The 24,167-nt window shown below is 41.9% G+C and overlaps 1 protein-coding gene across 1 annotated transcript in view; it reads left to right on the forward strand.

The window, feature by feature from the left end:
• NPAS3 (neuronal PAS domain protein 3) overlaps positions 1-24,167 on the forward strand; it is an 867,685-nt gene that overhangs the window by 799,156 nt on the left and 44,362 nt on the right. Inside the window, exon 8 of the mRNA XM_042942953.1 lies at positions 23,310-23,503. Within this exon, the coding sequence (XP_042798887.1) occupies positions 23,310-23,503 (194 nt within the window). The remainder of the gene's footprint in view (positions 1-23,309; positions 23,504-24,167) is intronic.

The following is a 24,167-nucleotide window of genomic DNA, read 5'->3' on the forward strand; positions in this document are numbered from 1 at the left end:
TGGCTTTACGAATGATGACTTTTTTCTCACGAGAAAAAATTACTGGTACTTCCATTTACTTCTAATTCTGGCTGGCTATTCAGCATTTCTACTAATTGTAGCAACCTATATAAACAGTGTTATCTGAACACCCAATCCCTTTGTTCCAATAAAGCGTGTGCATATCAGACCAGTTACAATTCATCTGCAATTAAACCACTGTTCTCAAATGAACAGTAACTGATGACATAAAATCTGAATGTTGTAACCATGCAAATACTCAATAACTTAAGTGATATTTTAAAAATCAAATATAGTATGCAGTTATCGGAATTGCATTATGAGCAAATTTTCACCCTTTCTCTCTTCCTCTCCCCAGAAAATAAATGTTGTATTCCTGGATTGAATTCTTAATGACTTCTTTAAAAACAAACTTTAAACCAATAAAAAAAAAAAAAAAGAAAGAAAATCTCTTTCTCTATTTTTGCAGTGCCTGCAGAGGCTTTATCTTTCTATCAAAGATAATATGAAACTTTGGTGTTTTGTGTTGCAGGTCATTAGCTGGCTTGCTTTTTATCTGCTTGATTTTATTTAGTTTTCTTTCTCAAACATCTTTTTTTTCCCTCCAAATAATCAATGCCCTTGATTGCTCTCAAATGCATCTGTTTGTATCACCACAAAGCTAGTGTAACCCCGTGGAGTACACTCCCAAACCATGCAAGAGCCAGTGAAGAGCAGATCTTTTTGTTTAAGTCAGCTCTCAGGATAGACGGGGAAATCACATCCCCAGCTGGCTCTTGACTTTTTCATTACCAAATGCAGAGGCTAGAAAAGAGAACTGGACAAAAATGGGCTTGGGTATATGATCAGTTGCTTTGCATGTACTAAAGCAGCCCAGAGCTGATGCACAATAAACAAACATGCATTATGGGTTGTTTTCAGTCACTTTATAGACACATGCATTCATAAATTTTGATACGGTTGTAAGAAGCCGACTTTGATGGGACCAAACTCACAGACGAGCTTTCGATCGCTGGAGCAACCACAGCCCAACTTTATGTTGACAATTTATCAGCTCTTCTCCGTCAAGGAAAATTGTTTTTTAGTGCTTGCCTATTAGCAATCACATGCATAATATGAAATTGAGTTTTGGGGAGGACGGCCCGCCATCTGTCTTTCTGCTTTTTTTTTTTTCAGCATTTCACGCTCAAGTTCAACTCTCTGTGTATCAGAATGCTGTAAAACAGGATTCACCCATAATATGGGCACTTAGCAAGAAAAATGGGCCAGATACCAATGTTATCTTATAACTTGCAGACTTTTAAAAAGGAAAATCATTGATACCCCAATCTGTGCATTATCTTTTGAGTGCACTTCAAATTCTGTCTGCCTCTCAAAGCCAACTTTGGTATGGCTGGTTCTTCTTAGAGAACAGTTCATTAGTGTGCTTTGAAAAGTGTTAAAACACTTTTATAAAAATAAAAATGCAAAGAGAAAGTGGCATGCAATGTGAGGTTAAGAAAATGGAGCTATAAAGGATCAGTGTGAAGAATGAAAAAGATGTATTTAGTTTCCTTTCCAAGTTCCAATATGCTAAGATTTTTATCAATAATATTGTTTTTCTGCAACAATACCTGCCTCAGGGAAAATCTGCTCTGTAGCTGTCAGGATTATACTTCTCAAAATATGCTTAAGATGATTCTGTTAAATTGATAAAAAATAGTACACTCCGCAATGTAGAAAGATTGCTCAAAAGAACATTCCCAAGCCTTTCATGTGTAACTGCATTTGTGCAGTAGGGCATTTATTATGCTATAAATTCCATCACTGATTTTGGCCAGTTCAGATTGATTCTGCAGTAACTGTAAGTAATGAAGCTTCCAGAGCTGAATGGGGGAGGGAAGGAGGAGGAAGAAAGGTAGCCAATCCACTTGTGGCTGTGGAAATACAAATCGTAGGGTTCATTTAGCCACAGCTTTTATCAGATCATGCAGCCAATACCCTACAAAGCAGGAAAATATATATCCAGAAAAACCTACAGGTTCCCTGACCTGACTCCAGGAGTTACAACAGGCAGACACAGGAGAACGTTCTTAGGGAAAGGGAGCAATTGTATTTTTGCCTGAACCTTTACTTCCCAAGCTTGTTCCTGACCATCTTTTTCACTTTTTTCCATCTGAAGCATGAGCAGACATCCATCCTACAAGAGTGACAAACTATGAAGCTCTTTTCTTTGGAAAAAGTTAGCCATCCCCGAAGGTTGGCCTCCCTCAGCTCCCAGGACCTGGAATTGGGTGGACCCTTATCCCAGAAGAGGCTCCCGGGATTTGGGGTGTGACTATAGTCAGTTCAGACTTTTGTAAAGAAGAAAATCGGTTACCCTGGAGTTGATAACTGAGACTAGTAAAAAACTAAGGTAACCAATGAAATGAGCAGCAGGAGAAACCACTCAGGGGTACCCCATGACACCCACCTTAAGGTGGTGGTAGCTAGAGAGAGAAGGGGTCAGTCACTGAAGCCAAGGCAGCAGTGATGTGTATTGTAGTAAAGAAATACTGTCTAGTATTACCGGGGGGCGGGGCAGGGAGGTTTCTGATGATGCTTTCCAACTGAGCATCAGGGAAATAGGCAGGCGGTGGGAGATGCAACAGAGTATGATTTGGAATCATGGGTATCAGCAGAGCTAGAGCAAAGCAGAGAGACTGAGAAGGAAGGAGGAGAGGAATATGCAAAAGGGTGACACGGAAGACACATTACATCTACTAGGCAGGCCAAGGAGGTACTCCGTTCATTCTCACCCAGTTCCCTTCTCCTCTCTGACCTCATTTTAATCGAATGCTGGGGAGCGAGGGGATGGGAGGGGAAGAGAGGGACTGTGGGGCTGCAGTCAGGCCCAGAATGTCAGATCCATGGTGATAGCATGGGCATAGGGGGACCATAGCTTCAACAGAATGTGGGAAGATAATATTTCATTCTAGTCCTGGAGTTTGTGTCCCCGTCCCCATCCCCATCCCGATGAGTTTTCAAAGCTACAGAGGCATGAATAGATAATAATCCATCTCAGAGAATGGCAAAGCTTCCTCACTGTTCATTTGTCCCCAAGAACATATACCACAAATTCTTCTGAGATTCTTTCCCTATGGTCTTTTCCCTTTCCCTCTTAAGAATCATAGAACCATACAGCTGTAAAGTTCATAGGTATGATATTTGAATATCGCGAGGGAGAGCTGCCAGACTGGACCATATGGGGCCTCCTGAAGTATGCACATTTCTCACTGGGCTATTTTTTGGGGGGCAATGATTAATTGCCACAAGACATAGTATGTCACAAACCACAGATATAGCAGGGCAAGACCTTAGATATGGGCACCCAGAATCAGCCAAATGGGGAAGCCCAGAGCTATTGTGGGGGTAGGTATTGGACAACACAAGTGGGGTACCAGGCCCAGAGTGGACATTTCCAGCTCCAGAGGAAAGCTGAGAAAAGCTTCTGCCTTTCTTTATGTGTCACTTGGTACTATTAGCATTATTGGAACTCACTATTAGTCAACCCCTCCTGGCATCTTCCTGGCCTACCTATCTGGGCACAAAGGCAAAAGAGAAGGTTTCACAATGAAGTGATGCAATGTCTTGTTTTGAATCCTCTTTTTTAGAAGTTAGTAGGGATAATCATGGGTTTTAGAAAATTTTGAATTCCTTTAGGTGCATTCATAGGGAGGGACCTGCCTCCAAACTGTGCCTGATGATTCTACAGTATGCCACCACACCCGTGTGACTTCTAATTTGGGTTCAATCTGTAACTTTCTGTGATCATGTTGGAATTGAATACACCATTTAGAAAATCATAATTATTGAGAGGACTGAAACACTAGTGAACTTCCAGACCTATTTGGAGTGTCCTTTACAGGTCAGAGAGGACATATAAAAATTGGACTGTAGACAGAGAGAAGCATGGTTCTGTCATTCCAAAATAACTAGACAATTCATTGGGCATATTTATAACCAATTAAGACTGCCACAGGGTCAATGTGGTGAGTTGTATAAAAATTAACCATTAATTGAAGAATACAATATTTGTACAGAAGTTGATCCACACGTATCATTGAAATCTGAATTCTCTACAGCTACCAACTATGTTGTATTAGCTGCTGTACCCCAATAGAGCTACCAAACAGAAAATGGTAAAAATTATCTGTCAACTATTCAAAGCTGAAAGTAATCATCAATACAGATATTTATAAATAGTTTTGTATATATGATGACTATTATGAAAAAAATAATCATGTTAATGACACTTTTGGTGACTTGGTAGAATGTACAGAGCCCTGGCCTTAGAATCAACAGATGTAGGTTTAGTCCTAATTTCGCCATTTGACATGTATTTGACTTTAGGGAACCCATTTAGCCTCCCTAGGTCTGTTGAAAGGGAGTAGTAGTGCCTTTTCTGAAATATCATAGTTATTATGAGGTCAATGTAAGATAGTATGAAAATGTTCCATAAGTTCCAAGTCTCTGTTAATATCCAGTATCATCCTTATTGGATTTTAACTGTAAAACCTGGGACTTTAGCATGTCAGAAGATATTGGCTTAGTTTATGTTTGTCACTAGGCATTGATCTTTTCCCCATTTTATTTCTGTTCTTGGTGCATATGTTTTTGTGAAGAGATTTTTTTTTGTTTTTTTAGAAATGGGAATTTTTTTAATTTTTTTAATGTTTATTTTTTGAGAGAGGGAGAGAGAGAGACAAAGTGTGAGAAGGAGAGGGGCAGAGAGAGAGGGGGAGTCACAGAATCTGAAGCAGGCTCCAGGCTCTGAGCTGTCAGCACAGAGCTGACGCAGGGCTCGAACCCACAATCGTGAGATCATGACCTGAGCCAAAGTCGGACGCTTAACCGACTGAGCCACTCGGGCACCCCGAAGAGAACCACTTTTAACAAACCTTCAGATTACCCATTTTATTTCTGAAGAGGGCAAGGGCAGAAACTATGTTCATAAAATAGAAGGAGGAAGGTCTCTAGAAGTTACCACCATGGCTCCATCCCTATGGAAATCTGTGGGTTGCTCAGACAAAAGGATTATGGAGTGGCATGAATCCATGGTTGATGGGATGAGGCTCTTAGGACTCCTTGCCATCTGTGCTCACTTTGGTCAGTGTTAAGTCTAATGTTTGTATTAGCCAGCTGTGAATTTGGCACTGTACTGTTGATTGACTGAAACCCTATATACCCGTTTGCATTGAAATAAAGTAACCTGTTATCCAGAGTCAGTAATTAGTAACATAAAGGTTTGAAGTTCCTTAAGCTAGAAATGTTAAGTGTGTTTTCTTCATGGCCATAATGAGCCAAACCCAAGGGATATTTTCTGTAGTTGCAACAAGGTGGTCTTATCATTATATGTTTTCTAAAGGCAATTTCATATTGAAAGGTCTTTGAAGCAGAAGGGAGACATGGTTTTAGGCTGCTCAGGTGGATCAAAATTAGAATTGAGAGCAGCAGGAGATAGAAGGTGGTCTGTGAAAAAGAACACTAACCTTGGAGGAACATCACAACTATGTTTTACTGTATAATCCTAAACAAACACTTCCTCTCCCTTAACCTCCAATTCCTTATTTATAAAGTGGATAGGCTAATACGTGCTCAACCTACCTTAGAGACCTTTATAAGGATCAAAAGAAAGAAAGTTCGGGACTCTGTAAGCTCTCATGTAGTAGGATGAATAGAGAGCATTCAAGCAGTCAGTCATCGGTTGACTACCTCCCATAGTCTGTGTCCTGTGGAGTATACTAAGGAAAAAAAAGACATTCTGTGCCTCTAAGGAGAAAGACAGGCAGAGACAAGACAGAATGATCCCATGTAGTACATGCTTAGTGCTGCCTGGGTGTAGAAACAGACGGAAGAAGACAGCTTTGAGCCACAGAGGCCAAAGAAAAGGAAAAGGGATTTGGCATAGATCCTCAAGAATGGATGTTATTTGCACTGATGGAGGTGGACAGGGAAGGAATTCCTGGCCTAAAATGGGGTGTGAGCAAAGGTATCGAGAAGGTAAACACAAGACAGATTCAGGAGATGGTGTGGAAAGCCTTTGGGGTGTAAGGAGGGAAGTTGTGAAAGTTCAGGTTGTAGAAGTTGGGACTCACTTATCACAAGACTTTCATGAAAGCTAAGGGATCTGAATTTTATTCCAAAATCAATCAAGGTTCTTCAAGAGTAAGGATAATAATACTTCATACCTACATGGTGCTGTATGTTTTCAAGGTATTTTTTAAAAGCACTGCCCCATTTGTTTCCTTCAGCAATTCTGGAAGATAGGGATTGCAAGGCTGATCATGCCCATTTGACACATGGGAAATGGAGACTCAGGGAGGTCGTGTGGTTGCTCCAAATCCCACAGCAAGTACATGAGGGGGTCAGTATAAAGACACCGTGAAGAAGATGAATCTGGCAGCAAAATGCAGGGTGAAACCGCATGGGTAAAAATAGAAGACAACAGTTAGAACGTTGCCCACCATGTCGTCCAGATGTAAGATGTCAATAGCCTATATTAGTGAAATAGCACTCAGAATGAATGTAACATCAGTAGTAAGAGCTATGGTAAAGAGAGAATGCCCAAGCCTGATGATTGGCTACAAGAGTGAGAGGCAGAGGATCAAAGACGAGCCCGGAAGAAGTGATGCATTCAGTAATCTCAACTTTAACCTCTGATGAAATGGAAGGGTTACCAAAAAATAAAGGGATGTCCAAGGTTCAAGCCTGAGTAACTAGCCGAACACTAACCAGCCTTATGCCCACGTTGGTTCTTTATCCTCACCCAGACTGCTGCCAGCCATTGTTCCTTTTATCCACCTTCCTATGTAGCCCCGGTCACACTCTCATTAGTACAGAGAGGTGGACTGTGAGCTCCTTAGTAATTGTGAGAGCCCCAGTGACCTGCACAGAGAAGTGCCTGGTAACAACAGTGAAACATTCATCTGTTTAATGAATGCATGAGCGAGTGAGTGAGTGAATGAATGAATGAATGAATGCCATCACAGTTTTCTTCCAAAGCCTCAGGTCTAGTCATCGAATCTTTTCTTGAAAAGTCTTCAGTTGTTCCCACGTGTCTACAAAATCAAGTCATAATTCCTTTGTGTGGCATTCATAGCCTCCCACCATCATCTAGCCAGCCTCTCCTACCCCAGCATTTCCCCACCTACTCTGGGGTCTGTCTGCACTTCTCTCCATTCCCAAACACAAACAGCAGTTTTGTACTTCTGTGCTTCTGTTGATAATAGTTCTTCTACCTAAACGCCCATCGAATCCTACTCATCCACAGAAATTCTGCTCGAATGCTGCCTCCTTCCTGAGCACCTTTCCACCATGCCTCATCAGGACAGCCCTCCTCTCACCTCCCCTGCACCTGGCATTTACAGACCTCCTTTAGAGCTTGGCTCACACATTCGTCTCCCTGAGAAGTGTCCCCCACAGTGCCTGGTGAAAGCGTGGCACCTGGTAAGGAATCACATGAAGGAATAGAAAAATAGCAAAAAGAGGTGCTCTGGGAAGAAGACCAACTTCATTTTCTTGTCCCTCATAAAATTTACCACTTTGCTACAATCTCGATGAAAAATAAAATTCATTTCAACAGTATGCATTTATGCAAAGAAAATGCCTTCCTTTGGCTGTGAAGATGCAGTGGACTTAATTTCCAGATTTTTCCTATTCCTTACTCAGCAGAAAAGCCCACTCCAACAAAAGGAAGAAAGTGACATATTTTGGATTGACAGATGTCAAGGGACACTACTGTCTAATTTCCTTATTGATTAATTTGAAGGCAATTTCCTGGTAACCCAGGCTTCCAAAAATGTATTTTAAGTGGCATGTTGGTAAAAGAAAATTAATTTCTCTGCGTTAAACTTGCCAGCTTTTGAATTAATTGCATGAGCATAACAATCAATTAATAAATGTTAAGCAAACAAGGGAAAATCGGTCAATTAAAAATGACAAAATTGATTCCAAGGGTAGATAAACCAGAAGACTGTCATAATGCTCACTTCTAAGTTTGGATATCCTGCCTCTGTACTATCTACCTCCCACTTTCCAACAGCATTCAAAGTGCTGAAGCTTTATTATAATTTCTTATAAATAAATTACCACCTAAGCCTTCTTCGCTGCTTTAGAGGGATTAAGGAAATCAAACATAAACAGCAGTCCTCCGCTAGCTACTAGGAGAAGGTCATTGCTTTGGGAAACTGTGCCACCCAGGGTACTCTGCAGAAGTATTTTTGAAAGGGAAGCCTCTTGCAAAGTGGGCCACCGATCTCTAAATGTTTGCCAATACTCCATCAGGAAGAACTGCTGTATTCTGCCTTTCTTTCTCCTGGCCATAAACTCAGATGTCTTCCAGAGACCGGGTGAAGCGAGGAGGGGCAGGGCCCAGGGAAAGTGCTTGCCTCCTTAGAACATTCAAATTCAACCTCCTTCAACACAGCACTACCTGTACTCATAATTGGGACTGAATGTGGCCTGGATGCATGGATTTGTTCTCCTGGCCTGGATTTTGGAATCTGCTCCCCACACTTGAAAAGGTAGATGCTTTGGAGATGATGTGTAACGAAAGTATACAAAGAACAGAATTTGTTGTGCGAAATTATCTGCAGGCTATATAGGCTTTATGACTGGGCTGTGTTATATTGCTGTTCACCTGGCCTCCCGTGCTTGTCTTTAGTCCTACTCAGTATGTTTTATCAGAAAATACTCCCATTGTCCTCTCAGACATGGACTGAAAAAAATCAGGCATTGGAGCATGCACCCCACTAATTTCTCCATTTTGCCAAAGGCACTTTTCGTAACAGCTATGTATAAAATTTCTACAACTATGAATATTTTAGCAAATAGAAGATCTCTGAATAAAGCGTGAAGAAAAGACACTAAAGAAATGTATCTAGGGATGCCTGAGTGGCTCAGTTGGTTTTAGCTCAGGTCATGATCTCATGCCCGTCCCCCAGCCCCAGGCTGTCAGCGCAGAGCCTCCTTGGGATTCTCTCTACCCACCCCCCCCATCTCTGCCCCTCCCCCACTCACATGCTGTCTCTCGCTCGCTCTCTCAAATAATTAAACTTAAAAAAAGAAGTGTATTTAAACTTCTACAGCCTACCGAATCTTCACTTGAATGTCACCAATCTGTCTTAATAGAAGCAAAACCAAAACCAAAACCCATCCCTCAAAACATTTTGCTGTCCACCAGCCCTCTCCATCTTAGTAAGTGGCACCATCCACCATCCTGAGACTATGGCCAAAAGCTTAGGTGTGTCCTTGGAGACCACTCCTTACCTCAGACCCCACATTGACTCCATTACCAAATTCTGTCATTTCTGCCTTCAGAGGGTATCCACAACCCAACCACTCCCTGCCATTCCCTTCTGAGCGACCGTCACCTCCCCGACCTGGACCACTGCAGAGGCCTCCTCCTCCTTGGCCTGCTTTCACTCCTGCTTTCACTGAGGGCCCCAGAGCAGCCATTTGCAGCAGCCAGAAACATCGATCCAACCTCAGCACTCCCGCTGTGTCCATCTTTTTCATCACTGTATCCCAGAGCCTAGAACAGTGCCTGGCAATCGAGTCATCCCAGTGATACTTGCTGAATGAATGAAGTCATGTAGTTTGGACAGGCTCCACAGAATGCTGCAGGGGCATCTGTCTGTCTGAGAAGTGCATAATCTGACCAGGGAAAAGCCAGCAAAGAGGAAGACACCTGTGCCAGAATCCAAGCCATCCACACACCTGCCATTCCATTGCTCACCCTGTTCCTCCCTCCGGGAGTGTTCTGGTAAAGGAGATGCTGTGGGTGAGTGGGTAAGTTGGCCCATACTGCCTAAAGCCTCTCCTGTGCGGTTCATGTCTGCCTAAACCAAAGTAAAAATAAAAAAGTCAAGTGCTGATTCTAGTTGTTTCAAACAGTCGCATACTTACTTGGCAGTCATGAGAGCACAAGTCCCTCCAATAATCAAAAGAATCATTACTTGTTTTGCTAAAATCCCAAGGAAATAGCACAAGATGTGATATTTCAGCACTAATGAGGTTGTGCCTGAAGAAGTGTGATTTTAATTGTGATAGATTTAGAGAATCCATTGCAACACGGCAGGAGAACAGCACGCTCTTCCCAGTTCCAGGGAAAGGGCATTAATATCCCATGTTTTTGTTTTATTTAGTCTTAGCTGGCTGTGTGGAGAATCACCTAAGGTGATGGCAGAGCTACTAGGGACTACATCAAATAGAACCCTATAAAGAAACTTTATTTTCTCCTCCCACACGATGAACAGAGACTGCACAACAGAGGAATGTTTGTCTTGAGTTGCCTTACAAGCTGCCAGATTGATTTGCTTTGCCACTGACGGTTCTGATCCTGACACAACCTTTCTACCACCTTCTATCCTTCAAAGGTTGAAAGTCACCACTTTAGTACAATGGCTCCCTGAGCCTTTGCACCGGCAGATGGAGGAAAGGAGTTTCTGCAGAATTTTCCTTCATTCCAAAGACTGATCTGGGTTGGGTGTGAAAGCTCCTGGCGGAAGTCTGCATATGAGCAGTGTTGCTGATTACTTCATTAGAACCCTGTGCGCTTCGAGAGCCATATGCTTTCAAGTTTCTTTAAATGGTATTAGGGAAAAATATCCTCAAGGCATTATTTTTAAAGGGGACTTCAAACGTTCCCTGAGAAAAAAAAAAGTATAGCACGTTTGAACTCCAGGGGGTTGCAGGAGAAATCTTACTTAGCAAGACTGAAAATGGAGCCCTCTCTTCAGTTTCAGGGGGAAGTAAGCATTGGTCACAATCAGAGATAAATGTGAAATGTGGATGGAGAAAGATGCAGAAAATCTCCAAATTCTCGAATCCTTACCATAAAATAGCAGAGGAGAAGAGGACACGAAGAAGGAAATTTTCTTAAAAAATAGTTTTCGCCCTTCTATTCAATAGAATAAAGAGAATTAGAGACTCTCCCCGTGTCTTGCAGAGTGCAAAAGGCTGAGTGTTCTTCCCATTTCCTTCCACATAGGAAACACTTCTAAATAATCCCCCCTTCCTGTGTTACATGTATTCAAACATATTTTAAGACCTGGGAAGCAAGGCTACAGGTAGGGGTAAAGCTATTCATTTCGAGCTTCCCTGCAAAGGGTCTGCTCCAGAGGTCAAATCAAAGAGAGGCTTCACGTTTAAACCCTCCTTTTCTAAATAGATCCCAACCTGATCTCATTTAATGCATTGGTATCTGGTTTCTTAGGCATTATAGTTGCAGTATTACATATCAAAAGGACTCTTGAGAAATTCCCTCGAATTGATAATTCTAATTTCTTATGTATAACTACTCTATATTCACTCAGAGGACAGCTGCATTGTATGCTAAACCATGAATCGTAGAAATTGGTCCCTTTGTACGGAGGTTTGTATTAAATCGAGATGCTCTCTTTTTTTCCCCCCTGTTTGTTCCCACACTTGAGTTCCTGGTGTCAGTTTGTATTTGGCTTCTTGAGCATATTAAAGTTTTTCTAGTGCTTATGATGTTCTTGCCAAGAGCATACTTGCAGCAATCTGCACTAGAACAGTCTTTGTGCCAATTACTTCAAAAAGTATTCTTTAAAATAAAAAGAGGGAGGGGGATTTTTTTTTTTTTTTAGGGAACTTTCAGGTTATAGTGTGATGGTTTCAATTTTAATTTTTTAGTCCGTCTTCCTGAAATGATGGCTTAGAGGCTCTGAAATGTGCATCTCTGGGTTGTTGGGGGTTTTTCCCCCCTCTCTCTCTTTTTAAAAAGCCTTTCTACAAAATGGAAGTCCTGATAAGGATATAGGAATAGCAGGGGAGTCGGTAGTGTGGAGGGAACTGCTGTCGTTGCTGACATCACACCCTCATCGACTTAAACAGCTTTGGAAAAGAAACTGCTAGAAGCTTGTTAAAGAGTTTCCAAATGTGTGTCTGTAAATGACTCTCTCTAATCATGGCTGAATAAACCAAACGCAGCAAATGAGCTGGTGACAGGCACAAAAGTCACACGAGTGTTTCGAATCGCATATGCTGAGTGGATAATAACCCATGTCAGGGCCATGGGGTCTTTTGAAGGTTAAAATCCTAAATTTGATAGAGTCATTTATATAGAGAGAGATAAACACAGTTGAGGAAACAAAAGAGGAAAATGGAAGGGAATACATCCACCGAAATGCACTGTTAAATAGGAGGAGAGGCGTTGGGCAGGAGATTAGGGGAACGTGCTGTTCCTCCTGTGTCTGCCACTAACTGGCTTTGTGTCTTTGGCCAAGACGGTCACCTCACTGGCCTCAGTCTCCACACCTGTGACATGGGAGGGCTGCACAAGGCAGCCTGCAAGGTCCCCCACGTCCAGCATGCGGTCTCTCTGGGATACTGAGCACAAAGAGGTTTTGGCACAAGCACAGATTCATTCACTGCATAAAGAGAGACATTTTGAGAGGCATGTCATTACTAGAAATTACTCTCATGAAGGATGAAATTTAGGATTCGTTAAGCAGCCTTAGAAAATAGTAGCCGTAGAGTTTAGAGGACAGGTTAAGAAAATGATCTTCGCTAACCAATGTTCAACACATAACATCCAGGCCTCCCAAAGAATAGAAACCAAGATAATAGAGACAGAGAGTTATAGTGTAGGGCTGTGAGGATGGGGCCAGGCTCCATGTTTAAAGATACTGGATTTAAGAGACCCAATGCTAAGAAAGGCTCTCAGAGGCCACGTAGTTAGGCCCAGTCACTTTCAGTGAGGAAATCGACGTAGGGAAAGGAGGTCCTTGCACACAGACACAGAACTGCGTGTTGCCTGAATGTACCAGGAAAACTGAGGAATCGTGGCCTCACTGTGTGTGGTTTCTTGCACATATGTGGGTCGAAAGTGTCTAACTTAAGAGAATGGGCTTTGTCCTTGCATTGCTTTAAGAGTCCCACATACCTACTGTGGCATCCTGGGAAGTGGTCATTTTAGGTTTGATCTTTAAGGAGTTTTATGTCTGAGTTTGGGGAATATTGGGGTTTTAGTTCTTTTCAAAAATATTCATGACCCATGTGTTTGCTTTAAAATTATTTATCAGAAATGTAATTATTAATGCTTGTGCACGTCCCCCGTAAGGAAATGGCTGCCGCAAAAATATATCAGCTCTCGAGGCGGCCACCGTGGCCTTCCACGAAGGCCAATCTACCTATCTACATGGATAATTATAATTCTGCATCCTTGGAAACTGAGGTAGAGAGGGGTAGCTATTTTTTCTAAAGATTTTCCTTTGTAACCAAAATAGAATCACTTCTCCTCCTGTAGACATTCAGATTGGGTGGAGGGGATAGAATAAGCCTGGCTGAATGTTTTCTCAGGACGGCAGAGAACTCTCTGGAACTGCTGTCTTCATGCAGAGAAGCACTCGGTCTATGGTACACAGCTGCCTTTGGACATTTGTTGCAATTTAGAGTGTCTATGTATAAATTCTGCCAGCAGACTCCAGAGAAACAAAGGCTAAGGAGACTAACTTAGAACAAGACTAGTTGTTCAACTCAAGAAATTTAAGTAAAATGCACATTCAACAAAAGTGTTGAGCAAAAATTGTAAAGAGAAAACATCTGATTTATATCTTTCCCTGTAAGAGCTCATGGGTTCTAAATAAAATGTGTAATATGGTATAGTATTAGGGATGGATGGGGGTAGATCAGAGTAAGGGAGCCAGTTTCTATTCGTTATTGGGTATGGTACTAGTTCTGGGTCTTTTTTTTTTTTCACATTGTTGGAAAATAAAATTTCAGTCTGTTACACTGAGAACTGCCTCTCCACCTTGAGGATAGTGGCACTAAGCCACAAGGGTCCTCTCAGGTCCATGAGGGTTGATACCCCCTTCTCCACATCAAGTGATAAAGGAATAAAAAAAAAAGTTGCCCTCTACAGAGGTACAATGGTCCTCTGTCCTTCTGTAGGAGACTTTAATAAAGTAACTGAATCAAACAAAATTTGATCAGATGTGTATGGTTCAGCCTTCTTGCTTGGCCTCTTAACAATTTATCGAGGTGTTTCTACCCATGGTCCTGTTTTATTAAATGATATTTGAAGTGTTCCACTCTCTGAGAAAATGTGGTTTATGTCTTTGGCATACATTTACATAATCTTGTTAAGGAAATCTCTCCAGCTTAAACTATCCCAATAAAAAATCTTATCTCTGGTAGAAGAAAGACTATTTTCTCCAAAGGGAGCAAGAAACAAATATGGAGTCCAGACACATTTTGAGAAACTAAGGCTGTAATTGTAGTTATATTTTTATGTTATGTGTTTGAAGTTTGTTAAAGGAGATGGATGAGAAGTAATTGTTATGTTTGGAGGATACAGACATGTAAGAAAAGAATGTTGGAGCTAATGGTTTTTAAATATGGGTTTTAAAAATAATTTTTTATTTGTTCCCTTAGAAAATATTTCTACAGTAAAAAAAAAAAAAAAACAGAGGGTGATAAATTACCAGCAATCCCTCAGCTCCCCACCAGAGCCATCAAATTAAGGGTTAACCTCCCAGGATTGCCCTGAATTAATCAGGAGCTAAGCCAGGGGCAGGCTGGGCGAGGGGAAGGGGGAGGGGGAGGGGATTGACAGAGCTCGACCTCCCCCAAGAGACTCACAGCACAACAGTGAAGCCCACTGTGGCGTGGCCACTGAGAGAACGCAGACCTTTATACAAATAAAGAAGCCTTGACAGGGCTCCCCAGGCTGCTCCTTCAGGCAGCCCTGGGCACGGAAAACACATCCTGATCCCACATCAGCCCAGGGTTCCTGCCTAGCATGCCAGGGTTCCTGCCTAGCATGCACCGATCCTCCATTTTCAAAGAACCCAGAGAAGGAGTTGTGTTCTATAGATTAGGGGTTTCTTTTGTTTCCAGTCCAGATTTAACCATAAATATATGTTTGTCTTCACTTATTTAAGAGGCAGTCTGTGATCAGCCTCTAGGTCATCTTCATTGAGATCTCTGGATTCATTTTGCTCTTTAGATAAAGAGGATGCTGCAGGTAGATGGCCCTTGTGGGGATGGCTTGCAGTGCTTGGTGAATGCAGATTCCCAGGTCCCTCCCTTGATTTAAAGAATCCAAAGGGTTTTTTTTTGGGGGGGGGGGGGCGGGACTGGGAATCCATCTGATTAATAAGCTCTCCAGGTCATTCTTGTGTATGTAAAAACCACTAACCCTAGAGGGTTTTGTTTTGTTTTTGTTTTTTAACATAAATCCCTGATATCAGCATTGGGTGTTTGTATGAGTTGACTTTATAACAGGAGGCATGCATACTTGTGCAGGTGTCTTTTCCTTTTCCTTTTAGTATCTCCGGGAGAGTAGAGAAATTAGCCCCCACTTCCTCCCTTCCTCTGCTTTCTACGGTCAGAAATGCCCTCACCTTTCAGGTCTGTCCGCTTCCTGAACCCACCTTCACGGAGTCTTTTTAGGACTCAGAGTAAGCATCTGACCGGCTGTGCTCCAATTACATCCGTCCTGCCCCTCACCTTGTTTCTATTCAAACCAAACTGAGTCCCTGAGATTAAGTCTCTTGCTCATTGTAGCCCTTTTATCCAAGGAATGGCTTCTGCCAAGATTCCTCCAAAGTTAAGAAAGATTCCTCCAAAGTTAAGAAAACTTTGGCCAGGATGCTTCCCAGATACCCAGGCTCACCTCTGCTCTTCTCTACTGCCAGAGCTTCCCTTAAGTTGAGCCCATCTGAGACCCTCCCTAGTTGTCGCTGGTCCTCTAGCCTTAAATGCTGAATCCTGCCCAGTATTGAAGATCCCTGATCTTAGAGAAGTTCTCAGGGACAGACTCCCAGAAAGCTTCCCGCCACCGTGTGGTTCCTGAGCTGATGGCCATCTTTGCACCTGCTTGATGAGGACCGTTGCAGGACCATCTCTCCTGCTGCATCCCCCTCGGGGCCCTGGAGGTCTCCATTTTCACCCACTCCCTGAACACCTCATTTTCCTCTGAATCTCACCTCCCCCAAATCTCACCTCTGCCTTGAGAAGTCACCTTTTCCCTCTTCTGTCTTTTCTTATCCCCAGTTGCTCAGGTCCCACTGTGAATTAGGACAACACAGAACTAGTCTCTAGAAATATAAATGAGATCCATGAAAGGGAAGAGAAAGGCATTCTAGTGTTCTCCTGTGCTCACAGGGTCCGATGGCACCTCCTTCAGTTATGAGCCCTCTTGTCTGTGGGGCTTGCCTCTACAGACAAGTACTTGGTCTCTGCTAAACTTTTTTCGTTTGGTTTGGTGTTCTCAGGACTTGTGCAAAGACCTAGGTGGTAGGAGTCAGACAGGGACAGAGAGACCTGTTCAGGCTTATTCTCCAACCTATGAATATGGTCTAAATCTGGGAAACCCATTCCCTAAAAATTTGCCTCAAGTAATTTACATGGGGTTGATATCGTCATGCTGGTTTAGATTAAGTTGTTATGCTGTGGGCTACATGTTTAGGCTCAGAAGACCGGGCTAAGCCCTTATCTTTCAGCAGGTTGGGGGCCACCTCAAAGCCCCCATCTCTTAAAAATAATTAGCTGACTTTCCCACCTGAGCTACTGATTTGATGATCTGTATGCTGAACCAGGCTTCTACAAGGGAATAAGAGAGAAAAGACCAGAGTGCCAGAAGGAAGCTTAATTTTTAAGGTAAATTTGGATTCCCTTAAAGGACAAGTGAAAAATCTCTGAAGATACTCTAAACCCAGGGAATCTATAGTTTTCTCATGCCTGCAGCTTTTTTTGTTCCTATTTGCCTAGCCCTATTCTGTACTTTACATTATATGTGGAAAATAATGCACATAATACTTAGCATTTCCTTTTGATAAAGAAAACGTTTCATATTACTAGTACTGAAATTTATTCCTAAAAGAATGGAGAATAGCTTCCAGATGTATTTTTCTGTCACGGACTTTCTTTCCTAAAGTATTGACAGAGGGGAGGTTTTATCAAGGTCTTTGTGATGGGCTTGTTTATAATGAGAACATATTAGTGGAGCACATCTAAGTGTTTATCACTAACAGATGACTGAAAGGAGCATATGGCAGGAAGAGAAATATATATTTGTCCAAGAAACGTGGCTTGTTAACACTCCCACACTCGTCCTAAACTCTGTGGACATGTACGTACAGCATTGTGCACATCCGCTGGGTATGTCAGAAGAAAAATAAAAGTCAAGCAATGATTCCTTCAATATGGGACTGTCAGATAATGCTAATTTGGACATTTTTATCAAAGATGGGAGGATTTCAACTCAAAAGGGCTGCACATTCTGCTTCACTGTGGCTGGCATCTGGGCAACGCTGTGTAAGGGGTTTAGGAAAATACAGGCTTTAGCATTTTTGTACAGCTCTTTATGATAAAACAAGAACAATGAAAGAAAGCATGAGGATTGAGCTCTTCTATAAAATTGAGCTCGGGGGCAAAGAATCCCTTCGTTCAGAAATCTCTTCTGAAGAGTGTCTGTAGATTAGATTTAAGACCAGATGAAGATGAACCTTTAGAACACAGATGCAATTTTTACCTGGCATTGGCCAAAACCAAAGCATTGTTTCAACTCATATATGACCCATAGAACCCTATTGATTAATTCTTGAAGGAAACTCTGCATTTATTAACTTGCAGCCGTACTCTGAAGCTCCTGTCTTCACCATGGAGTTGTAGCAGAGTGGGGGAGTGGGGAAGGATAGTGATACAGCACAGTAAAGGCCACTCTATGGAGCATTAGGTCATAGAATTCTCTAGAACTCAGCAAGACCCTAAGTATCATCACCTGATTCTTATCCTCCATTTTTTATCTGAAGAATGCTACCCTGGACAATCTAGTTTACTTGCCAAAATTACCAGACCAGAACTACATCAAATGTTCTATTTTCCAGTTGGATGTTATTTCTATGCCACGATACGCCTTCCATTTTACCATAGCTATGCTATTTCTATAGTTTCATCTTCTTGACATTGTGTTAGTATTTATGCTTGTATGTTTGTATTTAAAATCATTTCCCATTTACCTACTTAACTTTACAAGGGAGCCGTGCTTCTATCGGATGTTACCACTGGGATCTGTACACAATATGGCAGGCTTGGCATTTATGCCAGAATGGATTTGTCGATGGAGAAAAGGGATAGAGTTTTCAGAAATTTTCACTTTTTTTTCTAACAAAAGTAATCTTGAGGGAACAAGAGAACGTCAATTTAGAGGAAAACAGAAGTTTCAAATACTCAGAGTGGGGGTTGGAGGAATGCCTATGCCATTCTCTCATCTCTCTGTATTTTCTTCATTGGTGATTCCATTGAACTTGGTTTCAACTATCACAGAGGAGTGGGGAGGGGGACCACCTTCCAAAAACGATTCCTTCAACTATCATCTCTTATGTTTCCAACCCCTTTTTCTAGCTCTCCCCAGGACACCTTGTCCAGGAGCTCTCCAAGCTGCTCAAATACAAAAGGTCCACAGAGAAATCTTTCTTGTCCCTCTGTCAGCAATTCTTCCACTCCCAATTACCATTTAGTCTATCTCATCATCATCCTATGAAACAGGCACAAAACAGGTGCTTCTCCCCAGGTCCCATTGTTGCTCATTTCCACTCCTTGTACCTGCCATTTTGGCCCATCTCAGTCTCTTCTCCTGCTCACACCAACTGAAACACTCCTGGAGACCTGGGCTCCCTGATAGGTTCCCTTTTACATTATTTGTTCTAGCCCTTTCTCCATCTGGAAACCTCTTTCACCATTCTATGATCATATCTTACACATCAACAATTTATTATAATGCCAGTTTCACATAACCTTCCCGATCCATTTTTCCAAAAGCATTTCCTACCTACCTACCCTGACCTCTCCAAGCTCCTATTCTATATCTTTCTTATGGTGCATACTTGTTACTTAACCAAAATTGTATTTGTGAGTATTTACACTGCGTATCAGGCACATATGTAGGCACTTTATATTCCTTTTCCCTTAATCCTTTCAGCAGCCCTATCAGACCTGGGAAGGCCCCCAGAGATCTATAGTCAGCTGGTCTTGGGTGCAGTTTAGACATAGGATTTTTAAGTACTCCCTGGGTACTCCAACTTTAGCATGGTTGAGAACCACTGGTTTAACTCCAAACCCATTAGCCAGATATTCTCCAAAAGCAGGTATCACCTTTGAAGCTTTAAAAAACAAGCAAATGCTAGACCCCAGCCCAGTCCAACCCAATTAGAATATCTAAGTGACAGAGCCTGGGAACCCATGTGTTAATAAAGCCTCATAGGGTATTTTGTCACATAACCAGGATGGAGAACCACTTTCTTTATCAGACACTGTATCATCTCCCAGTAGTACAATATTACAAGTAATTATACATGTCTCCTCCCACTGTGTAATTCGTAAACTTTTTGAGGACAAGTTTACCTCTGATTCACTGTGGTCTTCTCCCTGGTACCTAGTAAGGTCCCTTGCACATAGTATGTTTGAGAAACTAAAGCACCAATATTATACCCCTTGATGAAGAAAACAAAGATGCCTTATTAAGAAAATAAAGACACCTTTATACAATACTTATTCTCTTTGTATAAGCTTTTTAATCTCTATTACACTGGCCTGGAAAATCAATTAAGTCATTTCAATTCTCTGAACATCATAGTCACATGGCCATACAGTGCCAGAGTAGGATTTGAACCCCAGCCCTTCTGACAATACTCTTTACACTACATGCCAGGTCTTCAAAACATCTACAAAGTGAAAATTCAACTCTCTTTGTGTTTGAATATGTGTTGTCAGACATGTTTCTAAAATTTGAACATAGCTGTCACATGGGGGAAAAAAACTATCTGCATTATGAAGTCGATTTGGAAAAATGCATTAATTTAAACCCAAAAACCAAGTGTGGATCTAAATAGATACTCCTTTCTTCTCATCAATCTCAACCTCCCTTACCACCAGAGGTACCTACATATAGACAAACATATCCTCTGACTGTTCTTTGACATTTCCTGACTGTTTAATTACTACATTCGTTATTTCATTACTTTATCTTTTTTTTAAAACTTTTTTTTAATGTTTATTTTTGAAGGAGAGACAGAGCATGAATGGGGGAAGGGCAGAGAGAGAAGGAAACAGAATCCAAAGTAGGCTCCAGACTCTGAGCCATCAGCACAGAGCCCGATGTAGGGCTTGAACTCATGAGTCACAAGATCATGACCTGAGCCAAAGTAGGACATTTAACTGAGCCACCCAGGTGCCCCTATTTTCTCTTCACCTTAGTTTTTACTGCTTCTCAAAGACTTTTCAAATAACCAGAGCTTCTGGTTAGAAATGAAAACTTTTTTGTTTTTAATTTTTTAATGTTTTATTTATTTTTGAGAAAGAAAGAGAGAGACACACACACAGTGTCAGTGGGGGGCGGGGGGAAGAAGACATAGAATCTGAAGCAGGCTCCAGGCTCTGAGCTGTCAGCACAGAGCCTGATGCAGGACTTGAACTCACAAACCATGAGATCATGACCTGAACCGAAGTTGGAGGCTTAACTGACTGAGCTACCCAGGTGCCCCAAATGAAATCTTTTTAAATGTTCATATACAGTTTACTTGAAGTAGTGAGTTGGCATCTGGTATTAACTTGTAACATTTCATTCAATATGAATATGAACACAGAAATCATATAGGCATAACAAAGTTGAAATGACACTCCAACAAGACCTAAAAACCTGAATTCCAGGCTTTTGCAATTTCTGAGTTAGGTGAATCTGGGTAGGAAATGAACTTTCTAGAAACCTCTTTTCCACTAAAACAAAAAAGAAAAAGAAAAAAGAAAAGGAGAAGGACCTAAGATAGACTCTCCCAAAATTTCTTTCAAACATGAAATTTTATGATCCCTTAAAATAAGAAGAATTCATTTATTAGACTTTTGGTCAAGATTAAATTAGTAATCAGGCCTCACCCTTATGATTCAGCTGATATTTTAAAAAGCAAACAGAATTATAATGAAATTTGGACACTTCTTTGCAATTTAGAAAGTGTTCACCTCCCTTATCACCTTTCACTTTCATAACCTAACTGCAGAATATGATTATCCCCATTTTACAGAAAAGAAAATCGAGATGCAGAGAGGTTGAGCGACTCGTCCTGGGTAACAAAATCAGAAAATGGCAAATCTAGAGCCCTATTGGACCCAACTGTGGACCCCATTCAACCCCTCGATGGCCATAGGCAAAGCTGGAGATGGGGGGGCGGGGCGGTGCACAGGTAAATCTGACATACAGACAGCTCCCCGCAGTAGCCTCTCTGCCTTCTCAAAATGCTTTCTAGCCCAGAAGCCCATAAATTGCTTTGGAATAGAATACCAAGTGGGGATTTATTTATCATATCATTTCTGAGTGAGTATTTTCTTGAGCATTTATAGATCTGTTTTTCCAAGAAGCTGAGAGTTCCTGATAAAACAAGACAGATAATGATAAATGAGCATCTACGTAAGTCTAGCTGGGAGGAGGACCAGGGCCTGTTAACACCCCTCCTGTGAAGTTAATCCCATTTCTTTTAGCTATTTCTTTATTAGTTAATGAGGTCTTAAAAAAATGTGTGTCTGTGATGGTGTTTTAGCATCCGTGCCTCTAGGAACATTTTCAAATATTCATAAAGTAGCTCGTCTGACCAAAGCTTAAAGCAAAGGTGCATTAAGTATGAATTTAGTCAACTTCAAATGTGGGTGGTCAAAAAGCTGCTCCTGAAATACCCTAAATAATCCTTCTCGTTGGTGTTTCCAGATCTGCAGCTCTGGGTGCAAATGTAAAGGGAACAGGGAAAGAGGTATTCTTTAGGACACCAGGACTCCGAAGAGCAGCCCCATAAGCTTTGATCCTGCCTCTTGACTGACAGCGGTGTGGCTTGCTTTTGGAAAACTGAGTAACTTGAGGGAAACAAAAACAAAATGAAAAAGGAATTACCAGTCAAGCCCCTGCAAAGGAGAGCAGGCATTAGATCCTACTGTTCCTGGGAGGCCAGAGATCTACTTCCCACTTCAGTTCCTTATGGCAAAGAGGGAAGCCAACAATCTCAAAAGATGGTTTGATGGTCAATGATGCATTTTTGGAGAGGCAAACGAAAGGGAGAACTTGGTTAGCTACTAAACCGACCTCCCTGGTACAGTGAATCACAGTGATTACATCTACAACCTAGTTTTGGAGGCCCACCCACACTGTAGCACCATCCTAGGAACATAGAGTACACACACACACACACACACACACACACGCGCGCGCGTGTGCGCGCATGCCTCCAACACCCTCCTCCCCCCACCACCCCACACAACTTCCATCATCACAAAATACACAAATCCTTTATACTTTCCATACTTTTATGATTTATGTTTCCTCAAAACATCGCTTAAAGAAGTTGACATTATGGCTGTCCTTCTATGTGTAGTTTATAAGCAAAGCAACTTTTAAAAGGACGTCTGTAAAAATACTGTTTAAAATGTGTGACAAAGACGAACCACTTTCATTTGGTTCTAGATGGCTTGGACTATCTAGGGTATACTTTGGCTAAGAAACCAAAAATGACAGCCCAACATTCTCCCTCCTGTGTCTGCACAAGTAACCAAACAAGCCACCAAAATGGTGCAAATTTCCTGATCCTGCTTTAGAACGAGCTCAAGGAACAAATGATAGGCCAAAGTCCTCGGATCTCCAACCCCATAGAGCACTAAATCACAGCATTACTGGTAACTCAGTGATTTCTAACATGGAATATCTATGCTCTAAAAGGCCCATTCATGTCATGGTCACTAAGACTTGCTCATTGGAGGCTTTGGCCTTTTTGCAATATCAAACCCCCCCAGCAAAGGAAAGCTATGAGCCATACTTCTGAAAGGAGATGGCCACTGTAATCCACTCAGTACAGATCTGGAGACAGACAAACATCATCCATTAACAAGTGCTGATAATGCAAACATTTCTTTTTGCAGCTCATTGCTCAACTTTCTGGTCATTTTAACTGGTTATACGCTTCCTCTAAATGTAAAGAGAGACAGAGAGATAGAGAGATAGAGAGAGAGAGAGGAGGAGGAGGAGAAGAAGAATAAAGGGAAAGAAAAAGTCCTGAAAATAGAATTGCACAATAATAATGCCGCACTGAGAAAAGCTCAGCATATAATATTATTTCTCTTTTGTCCCTGCCTTGAGGACATCAAGGGCACTTTGACAGCCATTATGATTACAGAAGATACAAGCTAATGTTGGTTGTTCCAGATGTAATTTTGCATTTCTTGCAAGAAATACTGTCACATCCCAGATGTAAATTTGACTGTGTCGTGTACTTAATGTTCTATTACAGGTGATTCACATAACAGGCCGGCTACGACTGAGGGTGTCACTATCCCACGGGAGGACCGTTCCCAGCCAAATCATGGGTCTTGTGGTTGTGGCTCATGCCCTGCCTCCCCCTACGATCAATGAAGTCAGAATTGACTGCCATATGTTCGTCACTCGAGTAAATATGGACCTCAATATCATTTACTGTGAAAATAGGTACTTTGTTTTTGTTTTCATTTCCTCTGTTGTGTGTTACACATTGGTGAAGGTTGGTGTTTTCAGCAGTCTGAAGGATTTTACTCTCCCAGTGAGGCTCATTATAAATCCTGATCTTATTTTTAATGGCTGCTTGGACTGACACCAAACATGCTTTTTATTCAAAATTTACATTGCCGTCCTGATTTACATTAGGGACAACAATGGAATGAATTGGGACACCCAGACAGCCATATGCTATAATTAAGACCCATTTTGGCCGAGAACCCAAGGAGAGAGCAGGGCTGATACGTTTGGCAGAATTATGCAGTGAAAGGTATCTCCTGATGTCTCAGCCAGACCCACTTCCTGACTACTGTAAGGGCCCAGCCTCACGATGGACAGTGTTCATACAGGCATTCAGCACACTGTCTTACTGCCTGCCTGGCTGCTATAACACATTACTATCTGGGGGACTTCAACAACAGGCACTTATTTCTCACAGTTCTGGAGACTGGGAAGCCCAGGACCAAGGTACAAGCTGGGGCTGCTGGGTGGCTCAGTCGGTTGAGCATCCGACTCTTGATTTCAGTTCAGGTCATGATCCCAGGGTTGTGGGTCCCCATGTTGGGCTCCTCACTGAGCATGGAGCCTACTTAAGATTCTCTCTCTCCCTTGGCTCCTC

The sequence above is a fragment of the Panthera leo genome, chromosome B3 (assembly GCF_018350215.1).
Source record: "Panthera leo isolate Ple1 chromosome B3, P.leo_Ple1_pat1.1, whole genome shotgun sequence".
NCBI classification, from domain to species: Eukaryota; Metazoa; Chordata; class Mammalia; order Carnivora; family Felidae; genus Panthera; species Panthera leo.